Consider the following 23328-nt stretch of genomic DNA (forward strand, 5'->3'; position numbering starts at 1 on the left):
TAAAAAAGCCTTTTTTTTAGCTGTAGTTCTATTTTTTTTAAATATTTTAATTTTTTTTTTTAATACACTGTAGCACTTATTATATATATATATATATATATATATATATATATATATATATATATATATATATATATATATATATATATATATATATATATATATATATATATATATATATATATATATATATATATATATATATATTCCTTGCGCACTAATTGACGTTATCGATGGGAAAATACATTTTTGGACAATATGATTTGTCTGAGTATATAGCTATGAGACCCCAAGAGTAACAATTGATAGAAAATGGATTAGAAAGGACAGATTTAAAAAATAATGATAATAATTTAAAAAAATTAAAATGAACTTTTTAAACTTGGATTTTGGACGCTTGCGGGCCGTAGTTTGGGGACTCCTGGATTATTTGGTGTTTTGATTGAGAAGACATTCTTAACAAACACTCTTACAACACGATAGTAATTGATTGACGGTCCCTAAATGTAAACGACCAGCATTGAGCTGCATTTCTCCCGCGAGCTCCCCGGTAGCATGAGAGAGCTTTACGGGCTCGGTGAGGCGGAGCTTCCGCTGGAGCTACGGAGGTGAATATCCACCTCCGCTCTTCCACCGGGTTGGTTTTCCCGCCCATAGTGACGTCATGGCAGTCAGCTGATCCAATTCAGGACACCGGCGCAGCCTCATAAATGAACAAATGTATTTACTGTCCCGTTCTACGAACGCTGTGTCAAAGTCTGGAGGAGGCAGTTGTTGACACGACAGTTGTTGACATGGCTCTTTACTACTCTCTACTGTCACGACGTCGGCCATGTCGCTCATTATTCTACATATGAGCTCGAGTCCAGCTGGCTTGCTAGCTATTAGCATTCAGGCTCGGTAGCTGCTAGCTAGTGAGCGGTTAGCTCCAGACCGCTGAGGGCTACTCTGAGATGGAAGGCAGCGATGAGGAGGACTCGCCGGAAGCACCGAATTTACCCCTGGAGGTGAGTCAACTCGGAGGTCATTCAAGGAGATGCTAGTGTCAACTAGTTGCAAAGAGTGAGCGTGTTGTAATGTAAATATATACATGTAATGTACATATAGACATGTCATGTACATATAGACATGTCATGTACATATACACATGTAATGTACATATAGACATGTCATGTACATATACACATGTAATGTACATATAGATATGTAATGTACATATACACATTTAATGTACATATAGACATGTAATGTTCATATATACATGTAATGTACATATACACATGTAATGTACATACACTACCGTTCAAAAGTTTGGGGTCACCCAAACAATTTTGTGGAATAGCCTTCATTTCTAAGAACAAGAATAGACTGTCGAGTTTCAGATGAAAGTTCTCTTTTTCTGGCCATTTTGAGCGTTTAATTGACCCCACAAATGTGATGCTCCAGAAACTCAATCTGCTCAAAGGAAGGTCAGTTTTGTAGCTTCTGTAACGAGCTAAACTGTTTTCAGATGTGTGAACATGATTGCACGAGGGTTTTCTAATCGTCAATTAGCCTCCTGAGCCAATGAGCAAACACATTGTACCATTAGAACACTGGAGTGATAGTTGCTGGAAATGGGCCTCTATACACCTATGTAGATATTGCACCAAAAACCAGACATTTGCAGCTAGAATAGTCATTTACCACATTAGCAATGTATAGAGTGTATTTCTTTAAAGTTAAGACTAGTTTTAAGTTATCTTCATTGAAAAGTACACTGCTTCTCCTTCAAAAATAAGGACATTTCAATGTGACCCCAAACTTTTGAACGGTAGTGTATACACATGTAATGTACATATAGACATGTAATGTACATATAGACATGTAATGTACATATACACATGTAATGTACATATACACACACTTACATTAACAGTTTGTAGTGAATGTGTGTATTGAGAGGCATCGATATTGCTCTCTGTTCTCTTCTAAGTAAATTTTTTTACAAGTATCTGTGATTTTTAAGTTGTTTACATTTTGGATATGATGTTCTCATATTGTTATACAGTATACACACACTATAAATGTGTGTATATATGTGTGTGTGTGTGTATATATATAAATGTGTGTGTGTTAGAGCTGGGCGATATTGCATTTTTTTAATATCGCAATATTTTAAGGCCATATCGCGATACACGATATATATCTCGATATTTTGCCTTAGCCTTGAATGAACACTTGATGCATAAAATCACAGCAGTATGATGATTCTATGAGTCTACATTAAAACATTCTTCTTCATACTGCATTACTATATGCTACTTTTAAACTTTCATGCAGAGAAGGAAATTACATGTAAAAAAATCACTATTTTTTTCATACGGTGTTGATCTGGAAATGTTTGCCTCTGCATTTTGATGGTCTGGGCGTGTGGCACCAAACGGAGATATTGACGTGCGGAGTAAGCACTCTTCATTGTCTAGCAGGTGACTTTTCAAATGATGCTAGATATTAGCAGTGTAGCCGAGTGTCCTGGGTTTGCCTATACAGTGTACTTATCTAATAAAATAATAAACAGGAGACATTAGAGCAGGTTCGGTAGCCACCGCTTCTTTAATGTCAACATCACACACCTCCTTCCACAACCACACGTTGTGGAAGGAGCTAATCTAGATGTTGACATCTAGATTAGCTTCAAGCACACTTGTGAAGTGAAAAACATTTGAACCTACCTCTTGAAGCTCATCGAGAGAATGCCAGGAGTGTGCAAAGCAGTAATCAGAGCAAAGGGTAGATATTTTAAAAAACTAGAATATAAAACATGTTTTCAGTTATTTCACCTTTTTTTGTTAAGTACATAACTCCACATGTGTTCATTCATAGTTTTGATGCCTTCCGTGACAATCAACAATGTAAATAGTCGTGAAAATAAAGACAACCCATTGAATGAGAAGGTGTGTCCAAACTTTTGGCCTGTACTGTGTGTGTGTGTACACAAATTAGAAGCAAAATCACTAAATGATTACAATTTCAAGGAGAACGTACAATATTTGTATCAGCATTGGCAATAGAGAATTTAAAGAAATCATTTATTCTGAAACTACTACATCAACCATATAAGCAATATTCAAGTCATACTAGTGGCAGGGCACATAGTACAATTATGAGTATAAAGTCGTAATGGTACGAGTATCGTATATTACATGATTTAGGTTCAGTAGAAATAGATGATAAATAAATAAGTCACAGGCCATTCAAGTTCAGACACATCTGATTGGAATAATTGTCATACATATTTGAAATTCATTGTTTCTGATTTAGTTTTTTACTCTCAATCCAAATTTGCCATAGTATTCGGTTGTTTATGTATTGCAGTTGATTATGTATATGTGTGTGTGAGCTTGTGGGGTGTGCGGTGCTGCGGATGTGGTAGAGCAGTGTGTTTTTGTGTTAGTTGTGTTTTATTGTAATGTATGTTTTAAGTGTTGGGACGCCCTTGAAAAGAAGATGCTACCTCTCAAAGGGTCTGTCCTTTATAAATTGAAATTGTCAGGGGTAATTAGATCGTTTTTGAGTGTTGAATTTTCCGCACAAATGTGCATACCCAAATACCAAAATACCAGACCTCACCTGTCGTCATGTTTTTTTACATTTATATAATATTATTAGGGATGGGTACCGAATTTGGTACTTTTATAAGCACAGACCAAAGTCATAGGACACGTAAAACCAAACAGTGCAATATATCGTTACTTTTGTTGCACCTGATGTCACGTGATGTCCGGTTGCAGACTAAACGCCAGCTCAAGGAAACCCTTACTCAAGCATTTCTCAGGGCGGACTCAGCCAAACTCCCTCTTAGTAAATTTGCAATTTTCAACACCAACAAAGAAAGTATGATTGGTAGAAAACTCTTGAACGTAAAGTAAGGTTCCACTCTTCCAATGATGCTAATTTACATCGGATTCACCATAGGCAGGCTACGATTAGCGATTTTACATGGTTTTCAACACCTCCAAATTTGGTATTGAAAACTCCAACTAAGTTGAATGCTACAATCAAACAGCTGGTGTGTAAAAAGCACAATACTCACAGTATAAATACTTTGTAGGGTGTAACATAACACACTCAGCTTCACTGAAAAAGCTACTTCCTAATCAGACAACATGTCCTAGATAGCCTATACATACAGTACTGCCAACTAATGTCTTGGAAGTGCAATTGCATTGCAAATGAGACTTGGAAATGTATAAGAGAACAAGCATAGTTATCGTAATCAGCTCATTTTTAAATGTTACCTTAAAAATTTAATTGTATCATGTTCTCAGCAACCCCCTTTTCTTTTAAAGCTAATCTAATGTTCCCCACCACGCTTTTTTGACAGATCCTAGTGTACGTGCTGGGCTTTCTACCGACTTCAGACAGGAAGGAAGCCTCACTCGTCTGCCGCAGCTGGTACTTTGCCAGCCAGGACTCCTGCTTTCAGGTGATTTGTGCCACATACATGTCACTTCGGCGACGATGATTGATTATTACTTGAAGGACAAACCTCTCGTCTGTCTGCTCTTTTTGTGTAGAAAAATGTCATGTTTTGCTTTCCGGCTTCAGCCGCATCCCTGGAACTGGTCAGGGGTCTGGGGCGAAGATCTCGCTGCAGCCTGATCATCAGCCAGCTGGATGGATTCAGCTTGTCCAGATCTCTGTTGATGGAGGTCAGTTTGTGGTGCATCAAACCTTTATAAAGGGAGCGGCTTTAATCAGTGTCGACCAGGTTTCAAGTTGTCCAAGCTTGAAATTGACTAGCCTTGTATTTGTTTGTCTACATTATTATACTATTACTGTCATGCAGATTATTATACTATTACTGTCTTGCAGTGAGGTTCAGACTTTAGACTAGCAGTGATGACCAGCCGTATCTACTGAGCACCAAATATTGGAAAAACAGCTGTGGCCATTTTAATATTGAAACATTTAAATAAAAAAAAAAGCTAAAACTATTTAACATGTTGACATTAGAAGAAGTTTGTGAAGTGGAATAATGAATAATTTTTCATTTTTTTGTACAAATTAAAAACAGAAAAGTGTAAAATATTCAGCCCCCCTTTACTCTGAGTGCAAGCAATTGCCTTCCAAATATTCCTTTATGGGCCCCTGATCAGATGTTGACCTATTACAGAAATACCTTAACTTAAGAGTTCATTACGTTCCAAGAACGAACTCGTATCCCAAATCAGCCCCTCCCATTTAAATGAATATCACTCAATCAATCGATCAAAGTTTATTGGCCTTTATTGGCTGTGCCTTCCAAAACACAACAATTTTAACATGTAACATCTCTTTGAAAAGAAAAACTAACTTTTAGATAACAAATATTGTTTGAAAAAACATTGCAATAAGATGTACTGTAGTACAAACAACTATACTAGTTTATGAATTAATGTATTAATATTGTTCAGCATTTACCTAGGTGAGATCATTTTGCAAGTGTTTCCTACAGGCTGTTTCTCCGTCAAATATATTTATGTTGCACACAAATATTTGAGTGACGGACCGAAGAGTTAACTAGTGATATGTATTTTTGTGTACCAAAGGTAATGCCCGATTGTCCAGTTTGAGTCAGTAGTAGACAGAACACATTGAAAAACGGCGAACACAGCATCTGCAGCTTCCCAATATTTTTCTGGATAAATGTTCGTTGTTTGGACGTTTGTGGCTACAGGCCGCGGACGCTGGCTGCAGCTTGTGTAATGCGGACTGACGCTGCAGTGGGGCTGACTGGTCGCGTAGGCTGCTAACCAGTAGGGCATGTTTTTAATGGTTTGTTTCTCTTATTCGGTCGTCTGATTTTTCTTTTTTTGCACTTTCTCACTTCTGGTGGTTGGAGGGCAGGATTGTGATGATCTCTGAGCGGCGCTTAAACGCGCATGTCAACTGTCTAATCAAAACTTGTGTTTAGAGATGTCCGATAAATGCTTTAAAATGTAATATCGGAAATTATCGGTATCGGTTTCAACCTCCCGATTTTCCCGGGAGACTCCCGAATTTCAGTGCCCCTCCCGAAAATCTCCCGGGACAACCATTCTCCCGATTTCCACCCGGACAACATTATTAGGGGCGTGCTTTGGAGGCACTGCCTTTAGCGTCCTCTACAACCTGTCGTCACGTCCGCTTTTCCTCCATACAAACAGCGTGCCGGCCCAGTCACATAATATATGCTGCTTTTACACACACATAAGTGAATGCAAGGCATACTTGATCAACAGCCATACAGGTCACACCGAGGGTGGCCGTATAAACAACTTGAACACTGTTACAAATATGCGCCACACTGTGAACCCACACCAAACAAGAATGACAAACACATTTCGGGAGAACATTCGCACCGTAACACAACATAAACACAACAGAACAAATACCCAGAACCCCTTGCAGCACTAACTCTTCCGGGACGCTACAATATACACCCCCCCGCTACCCCCTACCCCAAACCCCGCCCACCTCAACCTCCTCATGCTCTCTCAGGGAGAGCGTGTTCCAAATTCCAAGCTGCTGTTTTGAGGCATGTTAAAACAAATAATGCACTTTGTGACTTCAATAATAAATATGGCAGTGCCATGTTGGCATTTTTTTCCATAACTTGAGTTGATTTATTTTGGAAAACCTTATTACGTTGTTTAATGCATCCAGCGGGGCATCACAACAAAATTAGGCATAATAATGTGTTAATTCCACAACTGTATATATCGGTATCGGTTGATATTGGAATCGGTAATTAAAAGTTGGACAATATCGGAATATCGGCAAAAAAGCCATTATCGGACATCTCTAATATTACCTGTCACTTTTTAAACTCCATGTGCAGATCTGAATGCCTATTATTTAAATGTGTACCTAAGTTTGAAGCAAAGGTGGTAATACTAATGGCAACGTTTAGCAAGGCGTGTCTTAAAGCAGCTGTTGTGAGAGTAGTGTATGTGGGTGTGTGCTCCTTTAAGAATGGCAGTATGTGGGGTGAGTGACGGCAAGGAGAGGTAGCGGTAGCATGTGCAGGAGTGTTAATAGCATGGTGGGCGTGCCCAGTGGAAATGATAAATAAAGTGACCAAGTTGTAACTAATCGACGGCCTCGTCATTCCGACTAAAGAGCGGAGCTTTACAGACCCAATGTTACCCCCGACAAAACATTGGCCCTGGAGGGAACGTCTCCCGTGCACTGCTCAAGCAGGAAAGGTGTAAAACAACCCTTGACGTTTAAAGTGTCACCTTTATTGTTAGTTTTGAAGTCCAAATACCTCCATAATGCGCTTCACGCACCCTCTTTATTAACCAGTAGAAGTGTCGTTTTTTGCCATTCTTCCCCACCACGATGTTATTGCTTGTATACACTTTTGTGTGCGTTGTGACACACTCAACATGTGCCTCGGCTCTCTAGTCACCGCCGCACAGCGGCATTCAGATGAAAGAATGGTACCGGTACTTTTCAAAGGTGGTATAGTACCGATTTCAGTTGATTAGTACCGCGATACTTTATTAGTACTGGTATACCGTACAACCCTGGTATGAAGACTTTTTAAATTCACTGTACGTTTATAATCCTTTCCTCACAATACTTTTCACTCTGTCCTGTGTTTGTCCCTGTGCCCTTCAGGTGGGTTTATGTCTCGGCTCCAGGTTGGACAGTTTAGCACTGCCTGGCAGCAGTGTGTCTGAGGCCTCTCTGCTGGCCCTCCTCCCTCGCCTCACCTCCCTCCGCAGGCTCGACCTAAGAGGGCTGGACAGTCTCTTTATGTCAGGAGCTTTCCTCTCCAGGGAGGAGCACAGACAGCAGGTGACATCACATCTTGCTACCACTATTGAGATATGGCTCGTCTTCTAACTGATGCAGCGACTCTGTTTTTAGGAGTGTTCTTGTATTTTCTGGCTTTAAAAATGTTAAAGTTGAAGTCAGGCTGCAACTAACGCCAATTTTGATAGTTGACAATTCATTGTCTAGCTTAACGATTAGTTGACTAATTGGAGAATGAATATTCAGTGGTTCTAATACAACCATCGGCTTTTTAATTTAGTGTTAGATAATTTTAGGCATTTTCAGCACACGTGCTCTTCTTGACCTGCTAAATTCAGAATAATCCTTACAAATTCTTCCTATCGATGTAATCGGGTCTTCTGCTGTGTTCCGTTTGTTGAAAACCATATACCGTATTTCCTTGAATAGCCGCAGGGGCGTTAATTAATTTAAAACCTCCTGTCACTCCTGCGTTTACCGGAAACCGGCGGGATGGCCGTGCATGCGGTAATTATTTTAAAACCTCTTCTCACTCCGGCGTTTACCAAAAGGAATCCATAAAATTTAGGCGTGCGCTTTGAGTGTGATGTAAGCATACCATCATGAAAAGCACATTTAATTAAAAAAAACGTTATTATGGTCTTACCTGTACTTATAAATGGAGTCCATTTGCAGCTCCTTCTGACCAAAAGCATCGATAGCTTGTTTATAGAAGTCTTCCTTATTTTCTTTCTTCAGTTTTAAAAGTCTCTGTTTCGATGGAGATATTCCTTTAATTATTACCTCCTGCTTCCATTGAAAGTCCAGTTTAGAAAACTGTTTTATTTTAGATACCCTCCTTGTTAAAAGGAAGACAAAAAAATCTCTTGCTGTGTGTGTTTACTTCTTCTGCAGTACCGGAAGTAGCAAGAATGATCACTAGCGCGGCAGCGCCCTCTACCACCAGGAGGCGGGAGTCATTTAATGACTTATACAGTATTTCACACACGCAGCTACGGTATATTAATAAAACATAGCTGCTTACTGTTCTCTTTAGCATACTGTACCGGTATTCAATAGCTTGGACCTTAAATCCAACTGAATAGCTCTTTATCTTGTTTCCTTTGTGCGATTGTAAACTACTACAAGCAGCTTCCTCCATTTTGAAAATGAGGACAGATGCGTCACTCGTGACGTAACGAATTTGACCCGGTGGAAGTTCTAGCCATATGCTAAATATTTTGCGAAACGAGTTTGACCCGGTGAAAATTATAGACATGCGATAATAAAATTAATATTTTGCGAAACGAATTTGATCCAGCTTCAATAATAAACCGGCGATAAGGCCAAGCATGCGTTAATTATTTTGAGAAACGAATTTGACCCGGCAGTAATTCTAGACGTGCGAATACTATATTCCCTGCGCCAATTCAAGGAAATACGGTAGAATCAAGTTGGCAATACCGTATTTTTCGGAGTATAAGTCGCACCGGCCGAAAATGCATAATAAAGAATGAAAAAAACATATAAGTCGCACTGGAGTATAAGTCGCATTTTTGGGGGAAATATATTTGATAAAACCCAACACCAAGAATAGACATTTGAAAGGCAATTTAAAATAAATAAAGAATAGTGAACAACAGGCTGAATAAGTGTACGTTATATGACGCATAAATAACCAACTGAGAACGTGCCTGGTATGTTAACGTAACATATTATGGTAAGAGTCATTCAAATAACTATAACATATAAAACATGCTATACGTTTACCAAACAATCTGTCATTCATAATCGCTAAATCCCATGAAATCTTATACGTCTAGTCTCTTACGTGAATGAGCTAAATAATATTATTTGATATTTTACGGTGATGTGTTAATAATTTCACACATACGTCGCTCCTGGGTATAAGTCGCAAACTATGAAAAAAACTGCGACTTATTGCCCGAAAAATATGGTAATATTTTCAGAATGTGTTTGTTCTATTTTTGGCCAAAGTAAGACAAAGAAAACAATCTGAAGTTGTCTTTATTTTTTAGTTTTAATGCCATGATTTTAATAGTCCGGCCCGCGTGTGCACAGCTTTTCCTCCATGCGGCCCCTGAGCTAAAATGAGTTTGACACCCCTGCAATAAGCCTTGCAATGTGTTTCTCACAGTTTTTGAACACATCACAGTATCATACAAAAAGTCTAAAGTGACTTGTTAGACGGCGCCCTCTGCTGGATTCATGATTGCAACACTTTTTTACCCCCTGCAGATAGTGCCATCTAAACTCTTAAGTTTGCATAAAAAAACCAAGTAACTACACTGCAAAAACTGAAATCTAAGACGCATAAATAACCAACTGAGAAGGTGCCTGGTATGTTAACGTAACATATTATGGTAAGAGTCATTCAAATAACTATAACATATAGAACATGCTATACGTTTACCAAACAATCTGTCATTCATAATTGCTAAATCCCATGAAATCTTATACGTCTAGTCTCTTACGTGAATGAGCTAAATAATATTATTTGATATTTTACGTAATGTGTTAATAATTTCACACATAAATCGCTCCTGAGTATAAGTCACATCCCCGGCCAAACTAAGAAAAAAACTGCAACTTATAGTCCGAAAAATACGGTAGCTGTTTTTCACTATTTAGAACGCACAGAAAAGGGAAAGACGTGTGTGTTCTTGTCTCATGTAAGGATTGTGGCTTATGGGCAAAATTCCAAAAAACTGCAGTCTCTTTTTAAGCAATAATGTGTGTACAGAAATCAATGTTTTCCATTGGGTCCTAGGTCAGATCGGCCTTATCCGGGCTAGAAGAACTGGATCTCTCCGACCTGCGCTACCTCTCTGACCTCACCTTCAACCGCCTCACAGGATGCACGCCGCGGCTCCGCCGCCTCTCCTTGGCTGGCTGTCATATTGCTTTTGAGTTTGACCCATATCGCGGATGCCCGGTGGGAACTGTGGAGGTTTCCTCAGCACTGCTCTCGCTGAGGAATGTGCGGAAGTTGCTGATTGAGCAGAACACCACCATTGTCGCCCTGGACCTCAGCAGGACCTCCATCACCCCTGAGTCACTTCGCACGATTGCCAAGGTCAGCAAACCTCATCTTGTACTATGGCTCTATAAACACTACTTTTTTTGGGGTACAATTTTCAGATGATTTTGCTGCTGAAATATAAGATACATTTGAATAATATAAGACATCACCTACTTTTCAAGAAAAAAAAAACAAAAATATGCACAAATGGGGGGAAATGATGACAACAAACTGCCTATGTTTCCAGACAAAGTCCCAAGTGTGCAAGCAATGGCTAGAAGGGCTGCAGCTATTACCGTATTTTTCGGACTATAAGTCGCAGTTTTTTTCATAGTTTGGCCGGGGGTGCGACTTATACTCAGGAGCGACTTATGTGTGAAATTATTAATACATTACCGTAAAATATCAAATAATATTATTTATCTCATTCACGTAAGAGACTAGACAAATAAGATCTCATGGGATTTAGCGATTAGGAGTGACAGATTGTTTGGTAAACGTATAGCATGTTCTATATGTTATAGTTATTTGAATGACTCTTACCATGATGTGTTACGTTAACATACCAGGCACGTTCTCAGTTGGTTATTTATGCCTCATATAACGTACACTTATTCAGCCTGTTGTTCACTATTTCTTTATTTATTTTAAATTGCCTTTCAAATGTCTATTCTTGGTGTTGGGTTTTATCAAATAAATTTCCCCAAAAAATGCGACTTATATATGTTTTTTCCCTTCTTTATTGTGCATTTTCGGCCGGTGCGACTTATATTCCGAAAAATATGGTAGTTATTTTAGTAATCCAGTAATCCATCAATTAACTTCTTTGATTTACTGTATCAAGTATTTGAATAAAACATACTTTAGCCTAAATGTGCCTTTTAGGGAAAATAGTTTAAATAAACAAGGATTTGTATTCTTTCTTCCTATAAACTTAGACTCATACTTTGTTGATCCACAAGGCAAATTGTTTGATCAAAATAGCTCAGTTACAAAAAGAAAAGATAAAAAGAACACTCTCAAAAACACAAGAAAAGAGAAAAAACTTAATAGAAATAAAAATAGAATAACATATAACAAACAATACTAATCATACAAAATAAATATAATATAATAGGAAGAAAGAAGAATGCCTGGAATAAAATAACATTAAAAAAGGCTTTGTATAATTACAAATAGGATGCACATAACATTGAAGTTACCCTTTTAACACGGGAGTATCACTATATACTATATTACTTGTATTTAAAAAAAGATAAGTACAACCAAACTAAACAAAATGACTGACAAAGTACAATATGATAAATTGAGTGGCAATATATTTAGCAATTAAACATATACAGATTTTGAAAAGGTATTAATAGGAGGAGTGTTTGATCTTTGGACACACAACTTGTTAGCACATGCCATATCGCCTCCAGACTGCAGCGTGACCTGCATCACCAGTAGGTGCACCTGTGCGCTGTGTTGAAACAGTCATGCAGAAACAATGTCAGCGTATTTTATTTATTAAACAAATCATTCAAGCAACAACATTCAAATTGTTGCTTTTTTCTAATTGATGAATCGTTGCAGCGCTAATGGCTAGTTACGTCGACATAAACAAGTTGTATTTTTTTTTGCTAAAAATTCAAATATTAAACATGTGTGTGTTGTTGCAGGTTGAAGGTCTGGCCTTAGAGGAGCTGTGTCTGCAAAGCTGCAAGGAGCTGACAGACTATTCAGTGGAGCTGCTGCTGAAGCACCAACCCAGCCTCCAGAGATTGGACATCAGCGGCTGCACTGAGCTGACCAGCAGGAGCGTAGTCGCCATCGCGCGAGGCCTGAGCTCGCTGACGCACTTATCTCTGTCACGTGCCTGGAGGATCACTGAAACAGGTGTCCTGTCAGTCAATAGTTCAACACTATTATTACTTTTAGTGTATATACTGTATAACCTTAAATACCCAGCTACTGAATAATAAGTCACCATTGCTAAAAGCCCGTGAATGTTGTCATTCGTGCAGGTCATCGTCTTCTCACAGTCAATACATCTTAACTGAACTGCTCTGATTGTCTTAGAAGATGTTCTCATCAAGCAGGCTTCATTAGTCCATGCTCACAGTCTTAAACATTGTATGCACACTCTGAAAGTGCCCAGACAAGGAGGGTGTTGCTCCATTGTGGTGGACTTCATCCTAAGAACATCTTCATAGACCTTTTAGAGCAGGGCTGTTCAACTAAATTGTTTTGGGGGCCACATTTCCAGAAAGCTAAGGACACTATTCTTATTTTGTACTGTGTAATCCAGAGAACTAATGTCCTCTACAGTAGACGTTTGATTTTGCTCTATTTATTTTGTCAGAGTAACTGGAGCGCTCTGCTGTTTTCAAGGACCTTCTCAGCATAAAAGCTACCGTTTTTTTCGGACTATAAGGCACACTTAAAATCCTTTAATTTTCTCAAAAATCAACACTGCGCTTTATAACCCGGTGCGCCTAATGTACTGAATCATTCTGGTTGTGCTTACCGACCGCAAAGCCATTTTATTTGGTACATGGTTTATTGATAAGTGTGACATAAGAGGTACGTGGAGACTGCAATATTACGCCAGTAAACAACACCAAAACTTTAAATGTTCCATTGAAAATAAAGAACGTTACACACCGCACTCAAAAATCTGTCAAAATGTTTTAGTATGACCGCACCGCTTGATGGATTGTCGGCCCATTACGGCTACCGTAGTCAGAGATACAAGTATTACTATGGTGTGTGTATAAGGACTGCAAAATGGCACCTGTAAGCAGACATATTATCTGGCGTTTTGTTTCACACTATTATGCAAAACCAACTTTTCTTACCTTCTGGTACCCGCTGATGTCTGTGTTGATACCATAGTCGATAAACTTCTTCTTTTTCACTATCTCCTTGTTATGGGACGTTCATCCTCTGCTTTTGCCATTTCTAATATAAAGTAGTGTGAAGTTCTAATTTATATGTCGCTATGGAAGTGCTAAAAACTACCGGTGTAGTGAGTTTACATAATTCACCCAAGGAACTTTAGTTATTAGAGAGTTCCGGTCGGACGTTTTTTCACGGGACACAATTCCAGCGTTATTGTTGCACTAGTGAGCCACGGATGAGGAGATGCTGCTCCGTTATTGATTGAAGTAAAGTCTGAATGTCATTAAAACAGTTAGCGCCATCTTTTGACACTTCTTCCACTCCCGTCCTTGCACGCTACACCGCTACAAAAAAGATGACGGGGAGAAGACGCTGCCGAAGGTGAGCCACGTAAATAAGACCGCCCACAAAACGGCGCATCCTAAAGCGACTGTCAGAAAGCGACTTGAAGATTATCTGTAAAACATAATCTTTACAACATTTTGACCAAGGAACCACCATTACATGTTATGTAGACCACAAGGAAGTGTTTTACATATTGAGAAAAATCATAATATGACCCCTTTAATGCACCTTTTAATCCGGTGCGCCCTATCCAGCACTCTAGTGTTTTTAAGACTGCTGCAAAAATGTGAGTCTCTTTTTGAACTAAACTCGGTGGCCACTATTGAAAAACCCAAATGGTGACAAAGACTGGACCTAAAATGAACTAAAGAGGTTGACCAAATGACTGCATCTGAAGTAAACAAGTTACAGTAACAACTTGGATACAAAAATCACATTCGCAATCAAAAATGAAACTGCCAGACAGGCGAGGATTTAAAGGAGTACTTTGAGGAACGCCTCAGTTATGTAAATCACAAGTTATAGATAGAGATTTCCGATACTATCGGCCGATAAATGCTTAAAAAATGTAATATCGGAAATTATCGGTATTGGTTTCAAAAAGTAAAATTTATGACTTTTTAAAACGCCGCTGTACAGAGTGGTACACGGACGTAGGGAGAAGTACAGAGCGCCAATAAACCTTAAAGGCACTGCCTTTGCGTGCCGGCCCAATCACATAATACCTACGGCTTTTCACACACACAAGTGAATGCAATGCATACTTGCACAACAGCCATACAGGTCACACTGAGGGTGCCCGTACAAACAACTTTAACACTGTTACAAATATGCGCCGCACTGTGAACCCACACCAAACAAGAGTGACAAACACATTTCGGGAGAACATCTGCACCGTAACACAACATAAACACAACAGAACAAATACCCAGAACCCCTTGCAGCACTAACTCTTCCGGGACGCTACAATATACACCCCCCGCTACCCTCAACCCCGCTCCCCCCATCCCCGCCCACCTCAACCTCCTCATGCTCTCTCAGGGAGAGCGTGTCCCAAATTCCAAGCTGCTGTTTTGAGGCATGTTAAAAAAAAATAATGCACTTTGTGACTTCAATAATAAATATGGCAGTGGCATGTTGGCATTTTTTTTCCATAACTTGAGTTGATTTATTTTGGAAAACCTTGTTACATTGTTGAATGCATCCAGCGGGGCATCACAACAAAACTATGCATAATAATGTGTTAATTCCACGACTGTATATATCGATATCGGAATCTGTAATTAAGAGTTGGACAATATTGGAATATCGGATATCGGCAAAAAAGCCATTATCAGACATCTCTAGTTACAATGTTTGCTAGCAAGGTTCAAATGACAATGGAAGGATATGCCAATGTGTTTACAGTGGTCCAAGTTCCTCTACACAACAGGAGCACTCTAGTGTTTGTAGGGACTTTCTGTCAGTTTTAAACTGAACATCTGGTTTTGGCCCTCAGGCTGCCAGTTGTGTTTTAGCTGCCATGAACATTTTGTGGGGGGTTATAAAGGTTAATGATGGTGGTCATGTGGTCTACAGGCCTGGCTGACCTGCTGTCGGTGTCATCCCTGAAGAGTGTGGATCTCTCCGAGTGTCTTCACATCGGGGGCACAGAGATGGTGAAGGGTTTGTCTCGCTGTGATGCTGAGCGAGCACAGCTGGAGAAGCTCCACCTCAGGAGCTGCGCTTACGTTCGGGTCCGTCCTTGTCTCATCCGTCACATTTGGGTTGGAAAAACAAACAACTATTTAATAACCTCCTTTTTTTTCTCTTCAGGACGAGGCTGTTTTGGCCCTCACGCAGCTTGTAGGCAGCACCTTACGTCAGCTGGACCTGACCTCGTGTGTCAATGTGACCGATCTGTCGGTGCGTGCCATCGCCTCCTACCTGCAGGGCCTGGTAGTGCTCCGCCTGGGTGGGTGCAAGGAGGTGACAGACTGGGGTCTGCTGGGCATAGTGGAGAACACGACATGTGAGCTGGATGAAGAGAAGGTGAAGAAAACACACTGTAGTTCTATCACCTACTCAGTGGCCTAGTGGTTAGAGCAGACCTGGGAAAAATAAGGCCCGGGGGCCACATGCGGCCCGTTGAGCTTTTCAATATGGCCTGCCGGACATTCCCAAAAATTTTTTTTTAGATCTTTAAGACGGAAACTGTAGCTGCCATTATGATGTGCACTGATGTTTTCTAATGACCGTAAGTCTTCAACTATACAAAGTATTTCAATGGTTGGAATCTGCGCTTATGGATGATATACCAGTTACTATGGTAATCTAATGAGTTACTATGGTAATCTAATGAGTTACTATGGTCATCTAATTAGTTACTATGGTAATCTACGTCACAGCAGCTCAGACGAGGCACCAAGCAGTGTGGGCGGGAAGCGTTTCCACAGACGCGGAAGGAGATTTTCACAACAAAGTTCTAAAGCTTAGTGATATATAAAATACAATAGAAAGTACTTTATTGATCCCTGGGGGAAATTCTGCAAATATCAGATTGTAGGTGGGTTATTTTTGTACCCTTCGCATTTCACTGTTTGTTGCATTTTTGTTGCGTTTCACTTTTGATTGTGAAATATGTCGATCGAAAGGGGGTGTGATGTTCATATTTTGTCAATATTCAGTGTTTTATCGTTCATAGAAAAATGTGAAATTCCATTACGTTTTTTAAGGCGGTCTGTCTTAACGTTTTTAGCATTCAATCAGACATTATTGTGAGGTTTTGTATTAGTGTTCCTAAAAATGATATACCGGCCCCCAGACACATTTTTTTTCTCTAAAATGTGGCCCCTGAGTCAAAATAATTGCCCAGGCCTGGGTTAGAGTGTCCGCCCTGAGATCGGTAGGTCGTGAGTTCAAACCCGGGCCGAGTCATACCAAAGACTATAAAAATGGGACCCTGCTTGGCACTCAGCATCAAGGGTTGGAATTGAGGGTTAAATCACCAAAAATGATTCCCGGGCGCGGCCACCGCTGCTGCTCACTGCTCCCCTCACCTCCCAGGGGGTGAACAAGGGGATGGGTCAAATGCAGAGGACAAATTTCACCACACCTAGTGTGTGTGTGACAATCATTGGTACTTTTTTTATTGACAATGATTAATAGTCTATTATTATACAATGGAACCTCCATTCACAAACTCCTCTATTTGTGTCCTTTCCGGTTTACAAACGTTTATGTCGCGCCAAATATACTGTACCTGCGTGTATGAACCACGTCTCGGCGTACAAACGCTTCATTCATTCATTCATTTTGCATACCACTTGAAGCCATGACATCACTTCCTGTACACATAGGCACGGCCATTTTTACAGTAAAAAAAATCGATTATTGATGTTTACTAATCGATTTTATTATTTTCCATGTCCAAATTGCGATGCATCTAAAAATCGATTACTTCCCCCACCTCTAATTGATGTGAAGTTTTTATTGTTTTATAAAATACAGTATTGGCCAAAAGTTTGGACACACCTTCTCCTAATTCAATGTTTATTTTCATGACTATTTACATTGTAGATTGTCACTGAAGGCATCAAAACTATGAATGAACACATGTGGAGTTATGTACTTAACAACAAAAGGTGAAATAACTGAAAACATGTTTTATATTCTAGTTTCTTCAAAATAGCCACCCTTTGCTCTGATTACTGCTTTGCACACTCTTGGCATTCTCTCGATGAGCTTCAAGAGGTAGTCACCTGAAATGGTTTTCACTTCACAGGTGTGCTTGACAGAGCGCCGTGCTTTGTTTTAAGATGTGTAGTGAAACCTGCTTCTTTCCCCCCACCCAAAGCCATGAGCGTGTACTACAATTGTGTTACTGTTCCAACTAGAGATGACCGATAATATCGGTTGTGTCTCCCAGTCATACTTGCCAACCCTCCCGATTTTCCCGGGAGACTCCCGAATTTCAGTGCCCCTCCCGACAATCTCCCGGGGAAACTATTCTCCCGAATTTCTCCCGATTCCCACTCAGACAACAATATTGGGGGCGTGCCTTAAAGGCACTGCATTTGCGTGCCGGCCCAATCACATAATATCTACGTTTTTTCACACACACAAGTGAATGCAAGGCATACTTGGTCAACAGCCATACAGGTCACACTGAGGGTGACCGTATAAACAACTTTAACACTGTTACAAATATGTGCCACACCAAACAAGAATGACGAACACATTTCGGCTACCCACCTCAACCCCGCCCCTCCAACCCCGCCCACCTCAACCTCCTCATGCTCTCTCAGAGAGAGCATGTCCCAAATTCCAAGCTGCTGTTTTGAGGCATGTTAAAACAAATAATGCACTTTGTGACTTCAATAATAAATATGGCAGTGCCATGTTGGCACTTTTTTCCATAACTTGAGTTGATTTATTTTGGAAAACCTTGTTACATTGTTTAATGCATCCAGCGGGGCATCACAACAAAATTAGGCATAATAATGTGTTAATTCCACGACAGTATATATCGGTATTGGTTGATATTGGAATCGGTAATTAAGAGTTGGACAATATCGGATATCGGCAAAAAAGCCATTATCAGACATCTCTAGTTACAATGTTTGCTAGCAAGGTTCAAATGACAATGCAAGGATATGCCAATGTCACACTCACCCACGGACCTTTTTATATAATAAAATAACATCTGTGAATTAGTATACACAACATTTTTGTAATATATAATGAATTAATTCAGCCATTATTAACATACTGAGATGAAGAATATGTTATTTTCAATAAGGTTGAAAGTATTTCTCATAATTCTTCTTCTTTGTACTTTGTAAGCACTATTATTTGGAACAACCTGGATCATATCAGTACAATGTTTAACTTCTTTACTTAATCCATTCCATCATTTAATTCCACATACAGATATGCTAAAGGTTCTAAGTGTTGTACGTGCATACAAATGTTTTAAATAATATTTTCCTCTAAGGTATTTCTCCTCTTTAGTTGAGAAGAATTGTTGTACATTCTTATAGCACCAAATGAGGTCAAAGTTCCTTGGACCTGTTTACTCTTTGGCTCGTTGACCAGAGTTGTGCATTTCATGTTCTTTTCTGCGCTGAGATTTGCTTAAAAAATATATTTGTATTTGCAGGTGAAATGTAGTGACTTTTTTAATCCAGCAGATGGTGCTATTATGACACACTCACCCAGTATCAGTGCAGGCTCAATACAGCCATCTAGAGGTCAAATGTAGAAGACATTTCACGCCTCACTGTTGTGCATCAACAACACTTCTGATTTTGTGTGTTTGTGGCTTTAAGAAGGCACATTTTAAAGCTCCGTTGATGCCCTCAACAGGAGGACCACGGCCCCAGGTTCACGCGCACCTTTGGAAACATGGGTTTCTTCAAGCCCCCCCGCTTGCCTTTTGAGGATCGTCCCAAGCTGGTGACGCAGGACCACCTGGAGCGCTTCAAACAGGAGGCGGGAGCGTCGCTTTTAGCTCTCTCCAGGCTGCGGGAGCTCAACTTGTCCGCCTGCTGCAAGCTGACCGACAGCAGCATCGCTCAGGTGGTGACGTCATCACGCACGTGGCGTCAAACACGGGAGAAAAGCGGGACTCATGATTTGACGAATCCACGCAGGTGGTGCGCTACCCAGACCTCCAACATCTGTCACTGTCCATGCTGCCTGAGGTCACAGACGCCAGTTTGTGGGCCGTCGCTCGTCACTGCCGCAGCCTGACCAGCCTGGACGTCAGCCACTGTGCACACCTAAGTGACCTGGGCGTGGCACAGGCGCTCCCACACCTGCACAGACTGCAGCACCTCTACCTCGCCGCTTGCAACATCACTGACAAGTAAGTCCGCCCTTTTGTTCACGTGCGACACTTTCCCTTCTTTACCGTGTGGATGTGCAGGTCTTTGTTCCTGCTGACTCAGCACTGCAAGAGACTGAAAACTTTGGACGTGTCAAAGTGCAGCAGAGTCTCAGTGACCATGGTGGACCGTCTTCACTCTCAGATGCCCTTTTTGGAAAATGTCCAATACAGACTACATAACGGTACTGAATTCACACTCTGATTGGACCTTCACAGCAAAAGTATTTTCTGTCCTTGTGGTGGAGACCAGCTTTTATACACGCTGTGGCCCAAATATATAAATATCATACATATACAGTACAGGCCAAATGTCTGGACACACCTTCTCATTCACAACACAACTGATGGTCCCAACCCCATTTATAAAGCAAGAAATTCCACTAATCAACCCTGATAAGGCACACCTGTGAAGTGAAAACCATTTCAAGTGACTACCTCTTGAAGCTCATGGAGAGAATTAGAGTGTCCGCCCTGAGATCGGTAGGTTGGAGTTCAAATCCCAGCCGAGTCATACCAAAGACTATAAAAATGGGACCCATTACCTCCCTGCTTGGCACTCAGCATCAAGGGTTGGAGTTGGGGGTTAAATCACCAAAATGATTCCCGGGCGCGGCGCCGCTGCTGCTCACTGCTGCTCACTGCTGCTCACTGCTCCCCAAGGGGATGGGTCAAATGCAGAGGACAAATTTCACCACATCTAGTGTGTGTGTGACAATCATTGGTACTTTAATCTTTAAGAATGCCAAGAGTGTTCAAAGCAGTAATCAGAGCAAAGGGTGGCTATTTTGAAGAAACTAGAATATAAAACATGTTTTCGGTTATTTCACCTTTTTTTCTTAAGTACATAACTCCACATGTGTTCATTCATAGTTTTGATGCCTTCAGTGACAATCTACAATGTCAATAGTCATGAAAATAAAGAAAACACATTGAATGAGAAGGTGTGTCCAAACTTTTGGCCTGTACTGTATGTATATACAATATATATATATATATATATATATATATATATATATATATATATATATATATATATATATATATATATATATATATATATATATATACACACACACACACACACAGGTATGTTTATGTATATGTGTGTATATACATGTAATGCATATATGTATGTATACATGTGTGTATATGTATAATGCATATATATATATGTATGTATACATGTGTGTGTATATATATATATATATATATATATATATATATATATATATATATATATATATATATATATATATATATATATATATATATATATATATATATATATATATATATATATATATAGTGTAGATATATTCTAAACAGAAGCATGGGGTTATTGAGGGATAACCATTAAGCAGATATTTCAGTATCGCCAGTAAAGTCATTTAATGCATTTATGTTGACACAAATTAAGTTTTATCAATATGACAGACAATCACAAACATTTCAATATGCTACTGTGTAAAAATACTGTTTTTAAAAAATGACAAAGGAAGCTGGACTCCAGTAAAACTAAAGAGATCTGGAAATTGTACCTGGATTTATTTTTGACAATTTTTTAGTTTTTAACAGATCTTTGTACAAACACACAAAATAACGTCCAAAGTCTCCGTTGTCAGGGCATAGAGAAATCTAATTTCTGACACAATTTGCCATGACTGACTGAAAAATCTGATATAAAAGTTTTTTTGTATTTAACTAGTTGGTGTGAACTCATTTCATCGTGTAAGGTGTTGGCATTAAAAGATGTTGGGAAGAACGAGACAGACGTATCTATCATCATGTTTAAAATACAGTACATCATTTGTACCATAACATTTACAAGTGATTTGCACACGGTGTATGATTATTTTCATTGTACCGTAAGTCCTAAAAAGGCTGATTTTAAGCTCCACCTTGGTAAGATAACATTTTTTAAGGCAGTCTTTAGCCTCAAGTGTTCACGCAGGAATAGTCCATCTATCACACAGATTATTATTGGTAAAACAGTACAATCATTAAAAAAAACAACAGTTTTTGGTGGTGCTTCTGTAATGTCAGGTCGGACAACAAATATGCAGCAGATTATTAAAGCAAAATTGCACTTTATGCTTTCAGTCAAGCGATGGGTGTTGTTGACATGTGTGATTCGAAAAGAATCACCATGATTTATGTTGTAAAAAAACAAAACATGAATGCATTGGTCACATCCCACACACACACACACACACAGTATATTTACACACACACACACACACTTTACTGCTCCGTTTGGCTGAAGTCGTAGCAGAAGTTGTAGTTGCTGGGTGGTTTGGGCACGACGGGCGCACTCTCGGGGATGGGGACGTTCTCTAAATCCAGGAGGCGGAGCTTGATCTCCATGGAGAGGAGGATGTCCAGCTCGCTGCGCATGGACTGGCTGCTCATGTCTCGGCCCAGGAGGACGTTGAGTCCGTCTGTCCACAGGCAGAACTGACAGCGCAGACACAGACCGTCAAGAAGTGTTTGATCGACTAAAAAAAGACGAGCTGAGACCAACTCACGTCAGTTCTGGAAGGTGCGATGAAGTTGAGGCTGTACTCCACGTCGTACGTGATGCTGAAGGCCAAGTCCAACACCTCCTAAATACAACATGGTGGACAGTGAGGCTCTCTGCATCTCTTCTGCAATATTATAGTGAATGTAGAGCTGTGGACCTTGTTCTGTTTGCCTTTGTTCTCCTTCATGTGAGGACAGTCTTTGCCCGTCAGCACAGCTTTGATGTCCGCCACTGGAACTACACCATAAATATGTTAGTTACTGTATGCCCTCAACACATCTACTGTACACCGTCATGGTATGGAGCCTAACCCAGCTGCACTCGGGCAGAAAGCGGGGTACACCCTGGACAAGTTGCCGTCTCAACGCAGATCAAAAGAACACAAATAGTTACACCTAAAAAGCCATAAAAATGCCTATTTTTGATACATTTAGAGCCTATGTGTCAAAGTCAAGAATTATCAAAGGTAAATATTTTATTTTTTTTAAATAATCAGTCCAACAAAATAATATAATTCCAAAACCAACAACAGCAACATTCAGAATAACAATCAACAGAGCAATTGACATGGATGGATGATATTTGATTAGTATTAGAACCGGCCCGCAGGCCACAGCCGCCTGCTGCTGTTTTGCACGCACCAATACTCCATCAGTGTTGGCACTAGGAATTTTCCAAATGGGGTCCCAGGGACCCCATCAAGTCATAAAAATGAGGTCCCACAGTACATTTTTGGGGTCCCACTTTTTTTGTAAGCGTTTTGAATAAATAAATAAATGGGTTATACTTGTATAGCGCTTTTCTACCTTCAAGGTACTCAAAGCGCTTTGACAGTATTTCCACATTCACCCATTCACACACACTGATGGCGGGAGCTGCCATGCAAGGCGCTAACCAGCAGCCATCAGGAGCAAGGGTGAA

General features: G+C 39.9%; 2 protein-coding genes across 4 annotated transcripts in view; one reads left to right on the top strand and one right to left on the bottom strand.

The window, feature by feature from the left end:
• The first annotated feature begins 567 nt into the window (after positions 1-567).
• On the top strand, positions 568-20882 carry LOC133641996 (F-box/LRR-repeat protein 14-like). 2 transcript variants are annotated; one of them, XM_062036186.1, is made up of 11 exons: positions 568-1007; positions 4367-4468; positions 4560-4694; positions 7630-7809; positions 10538-10843; positions 12451-12667; positions 15596-15753; positions 15833-16048; positions 19364-19576; positions 19651-19865; positions 19926-20882. In XM_062036186.1, exons 1-11 carry the CDS (start codon positions 954-956, stop codon positions 20086-20088), a joined length of 1959 nt encoding a protein of 652 aa, XP_061892170.1. In that variant the 5' UTR covers positions 568-953; the 3' UTR covers positions 20089-20882. The 2 variants fall into 2 exon arrangements, with proteins under 2 accessions (XP_061892170.1, XP_061892171.1); XM_062036187.1 differs by lacking the exon at positions 10538-10843.
• Positions 20883-21273: 391 nt separating this feature from the next.
• Positions 21274-23328, bottom strand: part of LOC133641544 (engulfment and cell motility protein 3-like) — a 62126-nt gene continuing 60071 nt past the window's right edge. Inside the window, exons 5-7 of one of the 2 annotated variants that reach the window (XM_062035339.1) lie at positions 22565-22644; positions 22412-22489; positions 21274-22340 (exon numbers count right to left, since the gene is read on the bottom strand). In XM_062035339.1, coding sequence (XP_061891323.1) covers positions 22128-22340; positions 22412-22489; positions 22565-22644 — 371 coding nt within the window. In that variant the 3' untranslated portion in view covers positions 21274-22127. The remainder of the gene's footprint in view (positions 22341-22411; positions 22490-22564; positions 22645-23328) is intronic. The other variant, XM_062035337.1, reaches the window with a different exon arrangement.

Source organism: Entelurus aequoreus, linkage group LG24, assembly GCF_033978785.1.
Source record: "Entelurus aequoreus isolate RoL-2023_Sb linkage group LG24, RoL_Eaeq_v1.1, whole genome shotgun sequence".
NCBI lineage: Eukaryota > Metazoa > Chordata > Actinopteri > Syngnathiformes > Syngnathidae > Entelurus > Entelurus aequoreus.